Source organism: Mytilus californianus, unplaced genomic scaffold, assembly GCF_021869535.1.
Source record: "Mytilus californianus isolate M0D057914Y unplaced genomic scaffold, xbMytCali1.0.p SCAF_6, whole genome shotgun sequence".
Classification (NCBI taxonomy): domain Eukaryota; kingdom Metazoa; phylum Mollusca; class Bivalvia; order Mytilida; family Mytilidae; genus Mytilus; species Mytilus californianus.
The window spans coordinates 109,878,002-109,894,673 of NW_026262712.1; the positions used below are offsets into that span (position 1 = coordinate 109,878,002).

At 32.6% G+C, this 16,672-nt stretch overlaps 1 protein-coding gene across 1 annotated transcript; it reads left to right on the forward strand.

The window, feature by feature from the left end:
• The first annotated feature begins 8 nt into the window (after positions 1 to 8).
• LOC127704854 (transmembrane protein 237-like) lies at positions 9 to 11,172 on the forward strand. Its single transcript, XM_052209080.1, has 5 exons — positions 9 to 301; positions 6,756 to 7,026; positions 7,652 to 7,970; positions 9,398 to 9,572; positions 10,649 to 11,172. Exons 1-5 carry the CDS (start codon positions 11 to 13, stop codon positions 10,823 to 10,825), a joined length of 1,233 nt encoding a protein of 410 aa, XP_052065040.1. The 5' UTR covers positions 9 to 10; the 3' UTR covers positions 10,826 to 11,172.
• Positions 11,173 to 16,672: the final 5,500 nt, after the last annotated feature.

Sequence of the window (16,672 nt, forward strand, 5' to 3'; positions counted from 1 at the left end):
GGATACAAAAATGGCTGACAATGTAAATCCTCCCAAGAAAAAGAAATTGCCACCAGTTACACAGGAATCAGAAGACACTGATGCTCAGAAAAGACCAGTAAGAAAGAAGAAAAAGAAACCAACCGAAGCAACTGAAAATGGCGAGACCGGATCAACGGTCACTACTCCTAAAAAGAAGAAAGCACCTGTCGCAACAGAAGATGGAGAAAAACCAACGCCAAGGAAAAGAAAGAAACGCAAACCACCAGAACAGATTGAAGATGGACAACCTACATCAGCAAGAAGTGGTGCTAGTCAAGAGGTTAGTTATGCGTCATGCACATCTGCTTATATTTTAAAACGAAATACATGTATACGAGATATAGAAATTTTGAAATGATGTGTTTGGACTTGAACGGGTAGTAAACTAGTATATATGTACAACGTTAGTCAAGAGGTTAGTTATGCGTCATGCACATCTGCTTATATTTCAAAACGAAATACATGTATACGAGATATAGAAATTTTGAAATGATGTATACATGTACAACGTTAACTAACCCACCAATTGGGGAACAGGTTTACCAGATGAGTAACTATTGAGAAATATTTTTACTTCTGTAACATTTTTTCCCCCAGATGATATTTCATCCGGATAGAATTTTGCTTTACATTTACACCATGAAATTTTCTCTGAATGCAGCCAAACTGTGTAATTCTAATAGTTTTAAATCCTGGCAGCACCTAGATATATACAAGTTGTATTCATTTTGTGTTTTAAAAAGAAAAAAACTTTTGTGGATTTTGCTAAACATTTTCTTTCCTTGCCACAGGTGGTGTAAAAATAAACAAAGTCATGTGAAATCTTTGAGATGGCCCCCCTCAGGTAATGATTGTATTGTATCATATTGATGGATATGGACAATAGAGGGACAATAGAAATCTACTCACAACAAAGGTGATTTAAATAGTGTAAATGAGTGGACTGTATCAAAGAAAACTCGGTGTTTGTTTATTTCACCATCTTCTGTGGCAAGCAAAGAAAATGTTCATCAAAATCCATAAAGTGTTTTAACTTTTTGCATACCGTCAACTGACCCGGATCCTGCGGGTGTGACCAGAGATTTTCAAAATTCTGAACATTCTGGAACACCTGCCGGGTGACCAAATAACCCGGGAATTTGGAAAATAACCCGTTTTCACGCGGATTCCTTAGCCTTCAGACTGATTAGATATAAAGTGATTTCAATGAAATACCGGCAAATTCGTAATTCTTCCTGGACAAGAAGTTCAACTACAAAAATGTAGCTGTGTAAACTCAGCTCAACTGACCCATTTCAGTGCATGGCTTCACTTGACAGCTTTGGTGTCAAACACACTGTTAATAAATACCAATTATGTTTTTTTTTGTAGAAAGATTAAATCTAAAATGAATTGAATTCACAAACATATCAGAATAATACTTTTACTTATTGTTCTAAGGTAGAACAATTAAAAAATAAAAATTTTGAAAATTACTTTTTTCATCTATACCTCCTCTAATTGTTTAACTATATTTTATTATTTTCTCTTATATCAACAAATATGTCTTCTACTGTTAAAAAGCTGCACAAATGTATGTAAAGAAAACACAAATTGGCACGAATGAATATGAACAGGAATTTAGGCAATATAACACAAAACTATCAATGGCCTCCTGGTGCAATGAAATTATAATATGTACAATTTTAAATTACTTAACCATTTGGACATGATTTGGAAACTTTGATATAAATTATAAGAAAAATGTCCCCTAAATACTGAAATTCAGCTCGAAAAAGTTGGTACGCGTTATGTCCTGAGATTTCATTCTTCTATGCAGGTCATCACCTGCATTTTCATTGTCATAGGTTGACAGGTATGTTTTTGGAACATAAATTGGATATAACATTAATTCATCTAGGTGCTGCCAGGCATTAAAACTTTTAAAATTACACAGTTTTGTCTGTTCTCAGAGAAAATTTCATGGTGTAAACACAGCCATTTTTGTTAAAGTGTATAGATGAACCTTAAATAGAACAAAGTCGTTAAAACTTTGTAATACTTTTTGGTAATCAGATACATACAAATTTGGGGGAAATAGTATGCGTTACAACATGGTATCAACTGTCAACTGTTTGAATGCCCTAGTACTAAGAACTGTTGTGAAAAAAATTAATGATTTTGGGTTCAGCTACAATGTAGTATATTGATTTTACAACTACTGTTATGAGGGTAGCTGTTTAATGTCCAGAGGCAAATTTAAATGCATATCCAGCATTGTCCAGGACTAAAACAAAATAATGTGATATGAATATAAACCCTTCTTTGTACTTGACTGATACGTTAAGCCATATTTTTAAATGTGCTATATCACAAAGTTTGATAGTTCGCAGGAAGACATGTCACCTTGCCCAGCACATAATTCTAACTCTGAGCCAACCAGTCTTTGCTTTTAATCCTTAATGCTGCATACTTAGCGGAGAAGCAGCAAATCCCAATTCCTCGAGTCTGGTTTGACCCAGCTGGGTTTGGGACCCATGACCTCTGTAACTTGAGGTGAACACACTATCACAAGACCAAAAGTTGTGTCTACTGTTATGAGAACTTTGTCCTCTATATACATGTATAACATATTTAAGACTTTTGATATGGTGAGATTTTAGGTATCAGTCAGCAGAACAACATACAAAAAAGTAACACATTAAAAATAACACAACAGAAATAACCAGTAGCTATATAGGTCAACTATATGTGGTGTATGGAATGATTGTAAGGGGTACATGTCAGTCTGGCAGGTTTCATCTGACCTTGACCTCATTTTCATGATTCATTGGTGAATGTTAAGTTTTTGTGTTTTGGTCTGTTTTTTCAATATATAACCATAAGTAATATAGGTCAACTATATTTAGTGTATGGAATGATTGTAAGGTGGACATGTCTGTCAGGCAGGATTTATCTGACCTTGACCTCATTGTCATGGATCTTTAAAGTGTTAAGATAAAGTTTATGTGATACTTGTAGTAGAACCTTTTTCTTTAAGACTTTCAACATAAAATCAATGGTCAGTTAAACAGGCGAGATATTTCAGCGTGTGCACTCTTGTCTTGAACTGTCATCTACTCAGACCAGTGCAGAAATTGTTGGGTTTTTGTCTTGCCTTGACAGAGTCAAAAAGCGAGACAAAGGTACATTGTATGCTGTTTCCGGCGACGGCGTCAACAATGTATTAGTTTGTGATTAGGTCTAGTTCATTTTGAACCACTAGTGGTAGGTCAATGATATTTGGTATGCAGTTGTATTAGCATTGGCACATCTCATTACCATGGAGATTATTTGGCCCCACCCCCTCAGTCAAGGTCTATTGACTTTGAAACTTTTCATAGTTTACATGTATTAGTTTGTGATTAGGTCAATTTATGGGGAACCACTAGTGGTAGGTCAATGATATTTGGTATGCAGTTGTATAAGCATTGGCATATCTCATTTCCATGGAGATTATTTGGCTCCGCCCCCTTTGTCATGCATGGTCTGTAAACTTTGAAAATTTTGCTAAGTTAACATGTATTAGCTATATATATAGTTTGTGATTAGGTCAGTTCAAGGGGAACCATTAGTGGTAGGCCAATGTTAATTGGTGTTCAGTTGTATAAGCATTAGCACATCTCATTTCCATGGAGAATATTTGGCCCCACCCCCTCAGTCATGATCTATTTACCTTGAAACTTTTGCTTAGTTTACATGTATTAGTTTGTTATTAGATCAGTTTAAGATTAACTGCTAATGTTAAGTCAATGATATTTGGTATGCAAATTTATTGGCATTTGCAAGTATCGTTTCCATGGAGATTATATAGCCCCCTACCCTGATCATGGTTCATTGACTTTGAAACTTTTACATAGTTTACAAGTTATTGTTTGTGTTTCTGTTTGTTTAAAGGGTACGACTTATTATAAGTCAATGGTATTTGGTATGCAGTTGTATTAGCATTGGCACATCTCATTTCCATGGAGATTTTTTAGCAATGTACCTTCATTCATGGTTTATCGACTTTGAATATTTGCATAACTTACATGTTAAAGTATTGCTATTTTAATTTCAACATTTGCATTATCAAAATTACAAAAAGGCGAGACATATCTCTGTGATAACAGTTTATTTTATCCTTACACTGGTGTGCATACTCACACATTTAAATCGTACTGAGCAAGAATAAATTTAAGGAAATGAAATAAGTATCTTCACAGTTACATGTATCAAGCCCTTTAACCATGTCAACTCTGTTTGTGGAAATTTTCACCAACAACCACATAAAAATGGATCAACATTTGTATACCTAGCATTACAAGTTGGAAATTTTAAAAAATTTTTAATGTATTCCAGTCTTCACAATCATGACAATAGACTTTTGAATTGAAAGGCCCGAAGCTGAATTTTAAGAACATTTTAGTTATATTATATTGGCCTGTGGAGATGATTTTTACAGCCCCGACAGAAGTTTTACAAGCCTGGGCTGGTGGGCCTGTGGTTAAGGGGGAAGACTGGGATTCTGAAAGAAAAATAGGTTTTCACAAATGTTCTTTAAAGTATTACCTGTGTCAGGTGTACAGAATGATGGAATCCATGTAAATGTTCAATTTGAGATGTGGTAGTGAGATAAAAAAAAAATCCAGAATAGAGTTAAACAGGTTTGATTGGTAGCCGTAGCCAAATCAGAAAAAAAAGTTCTGGATGCAGATTCCCTAAAGGGATTCAGTAACTATCATTTCAAGTAAAATGACTCGGCTAAAAATATTTTATTTTTAACACTTTCAAAATATTACTTATTTGAAGGATTGTTACTTTTTGGGTATAATCAAGATGCATTTATTATAAATTCTAAAAGGTTATGAAAGGTTGTATCAAAAGGGGAATTGCATGCATAAATATGAAAGACTCAGATCGACATCTGGTCTCTAATCATCGTCTGTTTCCTCAAATCAACGTCCAAATCTGACATCATAATGAAATAAGATTCCAAATCGACGGCCAATTCTATGCCCGCCTAATGGAATTATTTTTTGTTGTTCTCAAATTGATGTCCAATATTTTGCTTCTCTAATGGACATCCTTTTTACAGTCTTGCCACAATGACGTCTCAATTTTATTTGATGAAAGCAACTGTCATATTTCTGATTTGAAACAGTAAATTCTGAAAACAAATAGTTGGTTGAACCTTAAACTAAAAAAGTTGTTAAAAATATAAGATTTTAAATCTTGCAGAGTCCAAATAACGATATTTTTCAACGATTGACTGTACTTCTTTATTCTGTCTGTTGTTTAAGACTGTACAATGCATATTGCTCCCTACATGTAGATGTCTTTCTATTATCTTTATCGTTGGGTTGTTCACTTGTTGTCTCATTGTCCTACAAAAATGAATATATCCACATGTCATTTATTTATATGAATATGAAAGGAATAAGACCATGCAGATCGAGTGGATGAACTTCTTTCACCAAAACATTAATATGCATGTACATGTAATATGATGTTGGTGTTTGTCTTGTTGTCATTTACTGATGTTTGTCCTTTTATTGTTATTTAGTTGATTATTTGGGACGGGATGTTGTCTACTTTGTTGATCAATGAGAGGAGACTCTGATCGATTGCATGTTGTTTTGGTAATACATGGCGTCATATTGGACATCGATTAGGGGGTAAAGATATTGGACACTGATTTGAGAACGTGACTTTACATTGGACTACGATGTGATGAACCGATGTCAATCTGAGTCTAACATTCATGTATATATGTATGTGCTGTTTTAAATTGAAAAGTTACTATTTGCAAATTTTTTTTTATACTTGCTGACATGTTTTTTTCTATCTCTCCATACCATTTCATTTTTTAAAATGCTGCAATAAATGTTTAGTCAGCATGGTTACCAAAAGTAAATGTACTACAGATTGTTATGCCTTAAACCTCTAAAACTAATAATTTTCTATTCCCATGTCATCAATCATGTGAATAGTTCTTATAAAATGTTCTCAGGTTTTGAAAATGTCAGAGAACCCCTTATACATATAACTACATGTATAATCGCGCAAATCACATTTCATGGACATGTTTAGTTAATTTCTCATCTACACGTTTGTTGTTTGAAATTTGAAGTGGGATACTGTTTTAAGCCTAAGCCTTTTCTAGTGGTTTGACATTTTTATTTATTACACAATACAACCAATAAAGGAAATCAGAACAATCCAGTAATTACCTTCTGCTCACTACAATCAATTTACTCAACATGGGTGTCAGAGGGTGTTGCCATTAGTTCAGGAACAATTTAAGCAAAAATTCATCAATGGATTTGTAAAAACAGAATAACTATGTGATACATATTTTAACATGTGAAATAAGATTCCAAGCGATCATGTCAAAACTCTTCACCTAGCAGTTTGTCTGCAATTTTCTGAGTACACATAAAAATTGTTTGATTAAAAAACTTGGTTCAGATGTTAAGCAGGTAAAAAATATCCAAATACCTATTAGCCAAATGAAATTTTTTACAAGCCCATTGCCGATTTAACTGCCTGGAATGTTAGACTTCAGGTTAAGTTTAAAGACAAGTAAAGTGTAGCTTTCCAGATGGAGGCTTTCTTCTAGATCTTAAGCAAAAAGGTTATCGTACTGTAATGAAAATTTAATTTCAATTTAATTCTCAGGTAAAGAAACTTTTCAAAACAGAAATTTTAATTTCTTGTATTTCATTTTTTTTCAGGAAGTTGGTGGTAGTAAAACAAGCTTAATATCTAAAGATGATAAAAAGACCACACCAAAGAAAAAAGTTAAGAAAAAAGTGAAGAAAGCATCACCTAGAGTTGGAGATGAGTTTATGGATGCAGCATTTGCTGCAGACTTGTCTACCATACAAGAAGATATTGTAACACCAGACGACAAGAAAGATGAGGATGTTATACCTCACCCCTACTCTACAGAATCTATTGTACTCAAAAGTCAGCCATTAGATAATCTATTTATAGAAACTAATTGTAAGTACAAGGTTTAAGGAAGATGATATTTTTTTACCCATACTTCATTTAAATCTGTTATAATAATACTTATAAGTCACACATTAAGATTATTGTAAATCAGAATAAAAGATACCTTGCGGAGAACAACAATGAGACATTTACCCAACAATACACAACTAACATTAGCATACCAATGTACATGTATGTCAAAGGATTGCAAATTAAAATTGCTAAACCAGTCTAATTCTACTACAGACAAAGTCACAATCATAACCTAAATTTAACAGAGACTACATAAAGTATGCCATTAGCAATGATAAATGGTGAAAAAAGATTATTAAAAAAACAAGTTTGACTTAGAATAGTCACAGGAACATTAAAATGCGTGTTTATGTTAGTTTAAAAGTTCTCAACCATATAATGGGCAAAAGGTATATAGAATAACGATTAATGGCCTAAAAAATTAAAGAATACAGAAATGAAGGACCCCTCATCCAGACCCTCAACCATTCTTGATCCCTTTGTTCAAATTGAAATTTCAAACATTTTACAGAAATGTATAAACTCCATGAAAATAATTTGCTTAACATTATAATTGATTTTTACATACTGACAAATGACTGAAGAATTTATTTCATTTCAGCTGGATTTAAAAGAGAAAACAAAACAAAACTAGCAAGGAAATGGGCTGAAGAAGAAAAATTTAAACAGGAAGATCAACCAGAAGGACCTGTTAGCTCTACCATTGAATTTGCACTTAGCACACATAATGTTTTTAAAACTTTCTGTTTATTTATTCATGGACTAACTGCAGGAATTGCCATGTGGCATATAACTACTGTTTATGTACTTTTATATCATAGTGACCTTGACTTCCTGTCACATTACCGTCCTCTAGCACTTCCTGTACAGTGTATGTTCTACATATTGTTAGTGCTCTGTACCATTTCTGCCTGTGATAGGTAAGTTTAAGGTGATAGGTACATCATTTAAACTTTACAGTTCTTAATTAAAAAGAAACAAGAACCTACCTCCTTAAAGGGAGAACAATATGTAATGTTACAGCATCAGTCTGTAAAATATAAAACTAAAGATTTCTTTGTGGTTCACATACTTTGATATATGTAGGTGCAAGCAGCAGCTTTTAGCTAAAGCAAAGTCTGTATGATTACAAAATATTTCAATCAAGAATAACAATTGAACAGTTCCAAATTAATGATGTAATAAATTGATGTTTGTACCATGAATGATTTTCAACTTACGATTAATCAAAAACAATGTAACTACATGTACGTTACAAAAAGTGTTAAACAAACAACTAGTTAGAAAAGTGTAACTTTGAAATAAATCTAAACACCCACTTATCACGATGTTCACACGTTGCTAACTTGCTACTAATAAAATAGTGCAACCTAGTGTCTTCTTGTCAAGCCATAAGCATTATAAGTTTACTGTCAGCTATGATTATACAGATATACATTATTGATATCAGTGGATAGGATAGGCATACATGTAGTAGGTATTACAGTGGTTAGAAATCATTTGAACACAGAACATACAAAGCACATGTAAAGCAGGGTTCACAACATATAGATTTTCAAGAGTGGCAGCTGTTCATGTAGACACACAAAAAAAAATAGAAAAAAAAAGTTTTTGTCAATTTTATACCTTTCTCCAATACTATTATGTATTAAATATACACACACATATGACTGTGTGTATCTTTTTTTAGAAAAAAATAAAAACTTGATAATAGTCACTCAAAATTATACTTATTAAGAATTATTTATCAAACTTACCATATAATCTCAATATTTACTGCTAGTGCTGAGTAAATCAATATGGTGCTAAAATGCAAGAGTGAAGGAGCATAAAATTGAGAATGGAAATGGGGAATTTGTCAAAGAGACAACAACCCGACCAAAGAGCATAAAACAGCCAAAGGTCACCAATGGGTCTTCAACACAGCGGAAAATCCCGCACCCGGAGGCGGGCTTCAGCTGGCCCCTAAATAAAAATGTGTACTAGTTCAGTGAAAATGGACGTCATACTAAACTCCAAAACATATAAATGAACTAAAATTAAAAATCATACAAGACTAACAAAGGCCAGAGGCTCCTGACTTGGGACAGGCGCAAAAATGCGGCAGGGTTAAACATGTTTTGTGAGATCTCAACCCTCCCCCTATACCTCTAGCCAATGTAGAAAAAACAAACACACAGCAATAAGCACAGTAAAACTCAGTTTAAAAGAAGTCATGACTGTATAATTGCTTGTGATGGCTTTGAGTCGAACACTTTTTTATATGTACAAATGTATAACTGAAAAAAAATTAAGTGAAAAAAAGTTGACTACAGAATGAAATAATCATGTGCTCTGTTTATTTCAGATTTGATATTGCAAACCCCACAAGACGATTTCTACTACGATCTTTTACTTTACAAACAGGGACAGTTTCTATCGTTATATACTTTGCAGCATTGATATTGAGTCTTAGTATAGCAAATATTGAAGACAGAATGAATCTCTATAACAGATATCCAGATCTGTGGTTAGATCCAGGGGTAGGTTTTATTATTCTCCCCATGTTCCAAACATGGTTTGATCTTCATTATCACGTTGAGCTATAAGATAAAGGATTGGTGATAGCTTTGAATTTATAATTGGTACATTTAAATTCAAAACTAGTTCCACTTGACCATCATTTTTTTTTAATCTTCAGTCAACTTCAGTGGTGTTAATGTCCTGATCTTAGCAAGTTACATTTTGAAAGATAGATATATATCATTTTAAATGAATGAACACCATTTCAAAGATACATGTATGTCACTCTACTTGCATGTCATATATATATAAGTTGCATTTATAGTGGAGTATTAAGGTTAGGTCTTCATAGGGTTATGTCAGTCATCTGTTAACTGTTGACATGTTAAACTAGATGTGTCAGAGTGACATGAATGCTCTTCCCCTCAAATGAATCACTAAATTGATCTCAAATTCATACTTATTAACTTATAAACTTAAAAGCTTGCTCAATATCTTCAGTCATTATGAAAAATATATGTACAGCTGTTGTATTATTGAAGAATGGAATGACAGATATCCATCATGGGTACCACACAGTATAAAGGCACACACACAATGTAAAGGTACACACATTTTCTCTTCTGAAACTACTATGGCTTTAATGCTCTTTGGATAAAGTAAAAGTTTTATTTTTTGTCACTATACCAATGTCTCTATTGGGTTTATGGATACCATACAGGAAAGATGGGATTTTCTAAATATGTTCATAAAAATTTATGGTACCTACAAAATAGTTTGCATTGTTGCTTCCAAACATGTGAGCTGCATCGGATAGAAATCAATCTTATGCAAATGAATATCAATATACATCTTTTAACTTATTTTGGGTTGATTAAATCTTTATGCAAAGTCTGTATCTGTTAGAAAATTGAGTTGATATATAAGAACCCTACAAAACAGACCAAAATTCATCTTTTTATTTCGTATTTGAATGTTCTTAAATCAATCCAAGTCTCATACATGTACATGTATACATGCACTTGCATAAGGTCAATTTCTATCCAACGCAGCTCATATATTATTAGAACAAAAGTAATTTTTTATATATTTGTAGGAAACCTCATCAAAAATAGAATTATGGACAAATATAAATACTGCAAGAGGATGTTTAACAATTTTGGCTTGGATTGTTTTATCTATTACCTCAACTACAGACAGATTGGGACAAATGCTTAAAGAGGGAGATGATTTTATTATTGGAGACACTGTTGAATTAGCCAATCCTGCATGAACTATAACATGATGGTGCTAAGGGGAGATAATGATAAACTGTGATATATAGTTGTTAATAATCTATTGTAAAAGTGTTTTATATTTTATATATTTAATATGTGAGATACATCTGTCATGACTGTAATGATTATAGTAAATTTTATTAGCAAAGAACCATGGACAATGTATTAATTGCAAAAGTAACTGCTCAGTAATTAGCTTGCAAAATATCTTTGCATTGACAAGAAGATGATATTTAGAATTTTTTAAATGAGGTATTTAGCAAACATTAAAGTATGATCTGTGAGGTGTATACGTCTGTTAGTGAGATAATCATGTAATGAATAAACAAATATTTAAACAAAAGAGATTGTTCAAAATAAATATTTTATTAGTCGGGCCATCAAAAGTAGTCATAACAGACTCTTGATGGATAGATGTGAAATTAGGAAAATGGAAGATATCTATATAAAAATGTTATCTACAGTAAAGATTTAAGTTGACAAAAGTAGAAGACAAATATTATACTGTTTTTATATGTCTATCTGTGGAGGAAATCCAATATTTATGAATTGATTAGAAAAAATGCTTTAAAAACAAAATTTCTACTACTGGTATTGTATTTTTTCAACAAAAAAGTATGAATATTAAAATTGACTGTTCTTAAGGATTAAATTACATTAGAAACAGACCATTCTAAGTTTAGAAATTGTTTTTATATAATCATTAAATTTTACATTATTTTATAATTACTGAACAATTATTTATATCATAAACACAGAATAAACATAGGTGTGTTAATCTTTAAGTTCCAAGGTTGAAAACCTTCTTAAAATGATGTCAATCAAAAGTTACATAAGTAAATAAAATTGAGAATGGAAATAGGGAATATGTCAAAGAGACAACAACCTGACCAAAGAGCAGATAACAGCAGAAGGCCACCAATGGGTCTTCAACACAGAGAAAAGATCCTGCACCCAGAGGCAGGCTTCAGCTGGCCCCTAAATAAAAATGTGTACTAGTTCAGTGAAAATGGACGTCATACTAAACTCCAAAACATATAAATGAACTAAAATTGAAAAAAACATACAAGATTAACAAAGGCCAGAGGCTCCTGACTTGGTACAGGCGCAAAAATGCGGCGGGGTTAAACATGTTTTGTGAGATCTCAACCCTCCCCTATACCTCTAGCCAATGTAGAGTAAACAAATATACAGCAATATGCACAGTAAAACTCAGTTTAAAAGAAGTCTGAGTCGGATGTCAGAATAGGTAACAAAAGACACAAATGTCTTCATCATATGAAAATCAAGCACAATCCCTCCCATTAGTGGTTTACAAAAAACTGTAGTATCATACCATCATAAAATATATGAGAAGAACATAACCCGTATCATGCTAACAACTGGTTTTAGAAAATGTGTAAAATGTGGTAAATGTTTTTATTTCCAATGCAAAGACCCTATGAGTGAATCAATATTAATACCAAAATATGCCATCTTTAATGACCTGACAACAGTATCATAACCATATCCCTTCTACATAAGTCTGTTTAAAGGTTTTGTTAGCTATTGAGGTGAATGACGACATTTTTGTGCTTTGTATAGAATATTACCATAAAAGATAGGATGTGAAATACCTGAACGTATTAGATGTCTGCAGGTTGATTTATATTTACGAATGATGTCCTTGAACCGATGATAAAATTTAATAAGTGTTTTGACTAGTTTGTGATATTGAAAACCCTGGTGTAATAATTTTTCAGTAATACAGAGATTTCTTTCTTGAAAATCAAATACGTTGTTACAGACATGAGCAAATCGAACAAGTTGAGAAATATAAACACCATAAGATGGTGACAAGGGAAGGTCACCATCTAAAAATGGATAAATAACAATAGAAAATGAAATGAGGACTGTCTCAGAAAAAAATGTTTTATTGGGTATGAACGTATTGATTTACAGTGGATGTTGGACAATTAAAAGAATGCCACTAGACTGGATTATCTGCATTATGGAAGTGTGGTCAGAAGAAGTTTTGTCGTTTACAACTAATGTTGTGTTTCCTGGTCAGGACCATTTGAAAATGTATCTCATCTACAGTTAGTATATACCAATGAGGCCAGTCGCTTTGTCATAGTATACTGATTTGAAAATTTTGCTATGGAAAGAAATTTTTTTGTGAGAAAATTATATATAACTAGAGTTAGGAGTGAACTCACAAAAGGATACCCCTGCACTGCAAATTTCAAAAATAAATCCATTATAAGTTGTTGGACCAGAATAATAGTCCTTTATGCAGATCCTCAGGGGATGTTCTATAACTTAGTAATATGTAAATATCAGTCTACTCATGTAGAAAAAGTTGTGCTTATAATTGTTTATAACCACATATTACAATACTGAGTAGTAACATGTTCTACATATGTGTAAAGTTACCAATAACCATCTAGTGGTTAAGGAGGAGTTGTGCTTATGAGATACTATTACCACAAATAGCAACATTGAATGAAGTAGCTTCAATTATCTCCCCTGTAATATGTAGGATAATAAATTCCTTTATGAACATCCTCATGTAATGTTCTACAAATATGTACAGTTTCATAAATATCAGTCTAAAAGATAGACAGAGTGATTCTTATATATCCTATACACCCAAACCCCCTTAAACTTAATCACATACAATACAGACTGCCTGACTTCGTATAGGCAAACAATTTGGAAAACAGGTCAAAAGTGCTTGCCACAAAAAATAAGAGGCTCATGAGAGTCTGATATCACTCACCTGTAATTTCAGTTTCAGGCATTTGAATTATTTGTAGATCTATCTTTGCTGAACAATTTCGTCATTTACACTTTCTCTCTTTCTATAATAAAACATAACCCAAAACTAAAATTTCCTAAACATTAACTATTTCTGGACAGTTACCCAACAATAAGTTGACCTATTGGTCTGAAGATTACTAGACAGGTAGATCTAAACCTGTTTAACACTTTCACATATGTCAGTTTTGCTCTTACTGCTTTAGTTTTTGAGATGAAAGCCAAAAACTTCATTTGACCCCTATGTTCTATTTTTATACGACCCCAAAATTTTTTTGCGGTCATATATTGGTATCACGTTGTCGTCGTCGTAGGCGTCGTCCGATGATTTGATTTCTGAACAATAACTTTAGTTTAAGTGTATGGATCTGTATGAAATTTAACCAAAAGGTTCAATACCACAAAAATTTTTTTTGGGAGGGGTCAATTTTTTTCCCCTCAAGATTTAAGAAATTGTCAATTTTCCAAAGAAAAAAATTGGGCTCAATTTATTTTGCTAATTCTTTGTATATAGTCTGAAAACAGATTTACTAAGTATTGCACAACAGCAAGAAATCTTCAATTGAATATAAATTCAAATCATACATTTGGATTCCAGACAATAACTTTAGTTTAAGTGTATGGATCTCTATGAAATATTATCAAAAGGTTCAATACCACAAAAGGAAGGTTGGGATTGTTTTTGGGGGACAATAACTTGTGTATAAGTATTTTGATTACTCTGAAATTGTACCACAAGGTTCAATACCACAAGTAGAAGGTTGGGATTCATTTTGGGGGTAATTGCCTAAACTGTTCAGGGATTAGGGGCCAAAAAGGGTCTAAAACAAGCATTTTTCTAGTTTTCAGACAATAACTTGAGTTTAAGTGTATGGATGTCTCTTAATTTGTACCACATTTTACAAAAAGAAAAGTTCTTTAAAATTATTTTTTTTGGAAAGGGGGATGGGGGAATTATCAATTTTCCAAAGAAAAAAATTGGGGGTCACAATTTATTTTGCTAATTCTTTGTATATAGTCTGAAAACAGATTTACTAAGTATTGCGCAACAGCACAGTGTATTGCACAACAGCAAGAAATCTTCAATTAAGAATTGAATGCTTCTTTTTGTAACTTCATTGGGGTGTAAAAGCGTTGACCGAAGCTCATTTTGTATGAAGCGCAGAAGCGCTTCATTCTAAAAATGTGCGCACGGTCAACGATTTTACAACCCTATGAAGTTACAAAAAGAAGCATTCAATAATTACATTTTATAGCTAGGATCATGAAAACACGATTTTTATCAAGTTTTTATTTAATTTACCTGTGCACTTTATTGTGGGACCTCGTGTCATCATGAATGATAAATTTCATTGTGTAATGAAGTTGATTAAGGAATAACGCGAGATTGTTTTTGGTACAATTTAGAAATTAGATACCCTAAGGAACATTCAGTTAAAGTTTGGAAGTATTTGGCCCAGTAGTTGCAGAGAAGAAGATTTTTTAAAAAGTAATAGACTTGCACGAAAAAAACCAGTTACCCTAAGGAACATTCAGTTAAAGTTAAGAAGTATTAGGCCCAGTAGTTACAGAGGAGAAGATTTTTAAATGTTAGCAAACATGATGAACAAATTGTGTAAAATTGTCTTTAAAGGGTAATAACTCTTTAAGGGTCAATAGACAATTTTGGTCACATCAACTTTTTCGTAGATCTTACTTTGTTGAACATTTTTGCTGTTTACAGTTTATCTTTATCTTCAATAATATTCAAGATAGAAACCAAAAACTGCAAATTTTCCTTAAAATTACCAATTTAGTGGCAGCAACCCAACAATGGGTTGTTCGGTTCGTCTGAAAATTTCCGGGCTGATAGATCTTGGCCTATTGAACATTTATACCCCTGTCAGATTTGCTCTAAATGCTTTAGTTTTTGAGATAAAAGCCATGTTCTATTTTTATCCATGGCGGCCATATTTGTTGATGGATTAAAACTTCGGATACAATTTATAAACTAGATACCCTAAGGAACATTCAGCTAAAGTTTGAAGGTATTTGGCCCAGTAGTTTCAGAGGAGAAGATTCTTGACATAGTTTACGACGACAGACGACGGACGCCAAGTGATGGCATAAGCTCACATTGGGCCCTTCGGGCCCGGTGAGCTAAAAACACAGTCATCTCGGGTTGCAATTGCTGTTTGTTAGAGACTGCCTTTCAAGAAAAAAAAATCAGAAACAATTAGTTACAAAGAGAAAGTACAATTCCACCTGAATTCTGCATAATAGTAGTTAGTCAGTTCAAGTAATATCTAAATTTAGTGATGAGCAAAATCAATTGCCAGAACAGTCACAGACAATATTTCATCAGTAACCTTGAATAAGTTCACTTGTGTAATGGTCAGGCAAATCATAATCATATAGATTGAAGATACCAATTGGCTGTATTAAAAATTTGCTCTATCAGGGAAGTTATTGTCTTTGATGCAAGCTCTTGGTTTGCAGATAAACTAAAATATTAGCAAAAGCCATGCAGTAGAGAGTGGTATATGTATACTTAACAATACAATTAATGTGCCGCATCCTACCATACATAGTAGTTTCACATTTTGTTTTTGTTTTTGAAACAAACTTGTGGAAATCTATTATATTTTAACCTAACCTGTAAATTAAGGCAGAAATTATAGAGTAAATTTCATTTTAGAGGCGACAACGTAGATTTCATAAATCAAAAGTTTGGTTAAATTTTTTAAATTACATATTGATCATCAAACAAAAATTCGATTAAGAAACTGAAATCAAAGTCATTTTCGTTGTTTTCATGTCAAAAGATACTCTTGACTTTAGTTTTTACATTTTTTTGTTGTTTTTTTTTTGTTAAAAATGAGTTTTTTGAGATGTCAATAATTAAAAATTAAGAACATTCTCGTTCGAGTGAATTAAGTTAAATTTTATGCCATGGTCAATAATTTTATGGTTATATATCAATTATATTTGACCTTTACAGTCCTTCAACTACATGTATCGTCAATGTCTTGTTAAATCTTGTTTATCGGTATTCCAATTCAACA

Excerpts from the sequence above, each read along its gene's own strand:
- LOC127704854 (XM_052209080.1), top strand. The coding sequence starts at position 11 with ATGGCTGACAATGTAAATCCTCCCAAGAAAAAGAAATTGCCACCAGTT. Across the intron at positions 302-6,755 it reads GAAGTGGTGCTAGTCAAGAG|GAAGTTGGTGGTAGTAAAAC; the intron begins GTTAGTTATGCG and ends ATTTTTTTTCAG. Across the intron at positions 7,027-7,651 it reads TCTATTTATAGAAACTAATT|CTGGATTTAAAAGAGAAAAC; the intron begins GTAAGTACAAGG and ends ATTTCATTTCAG.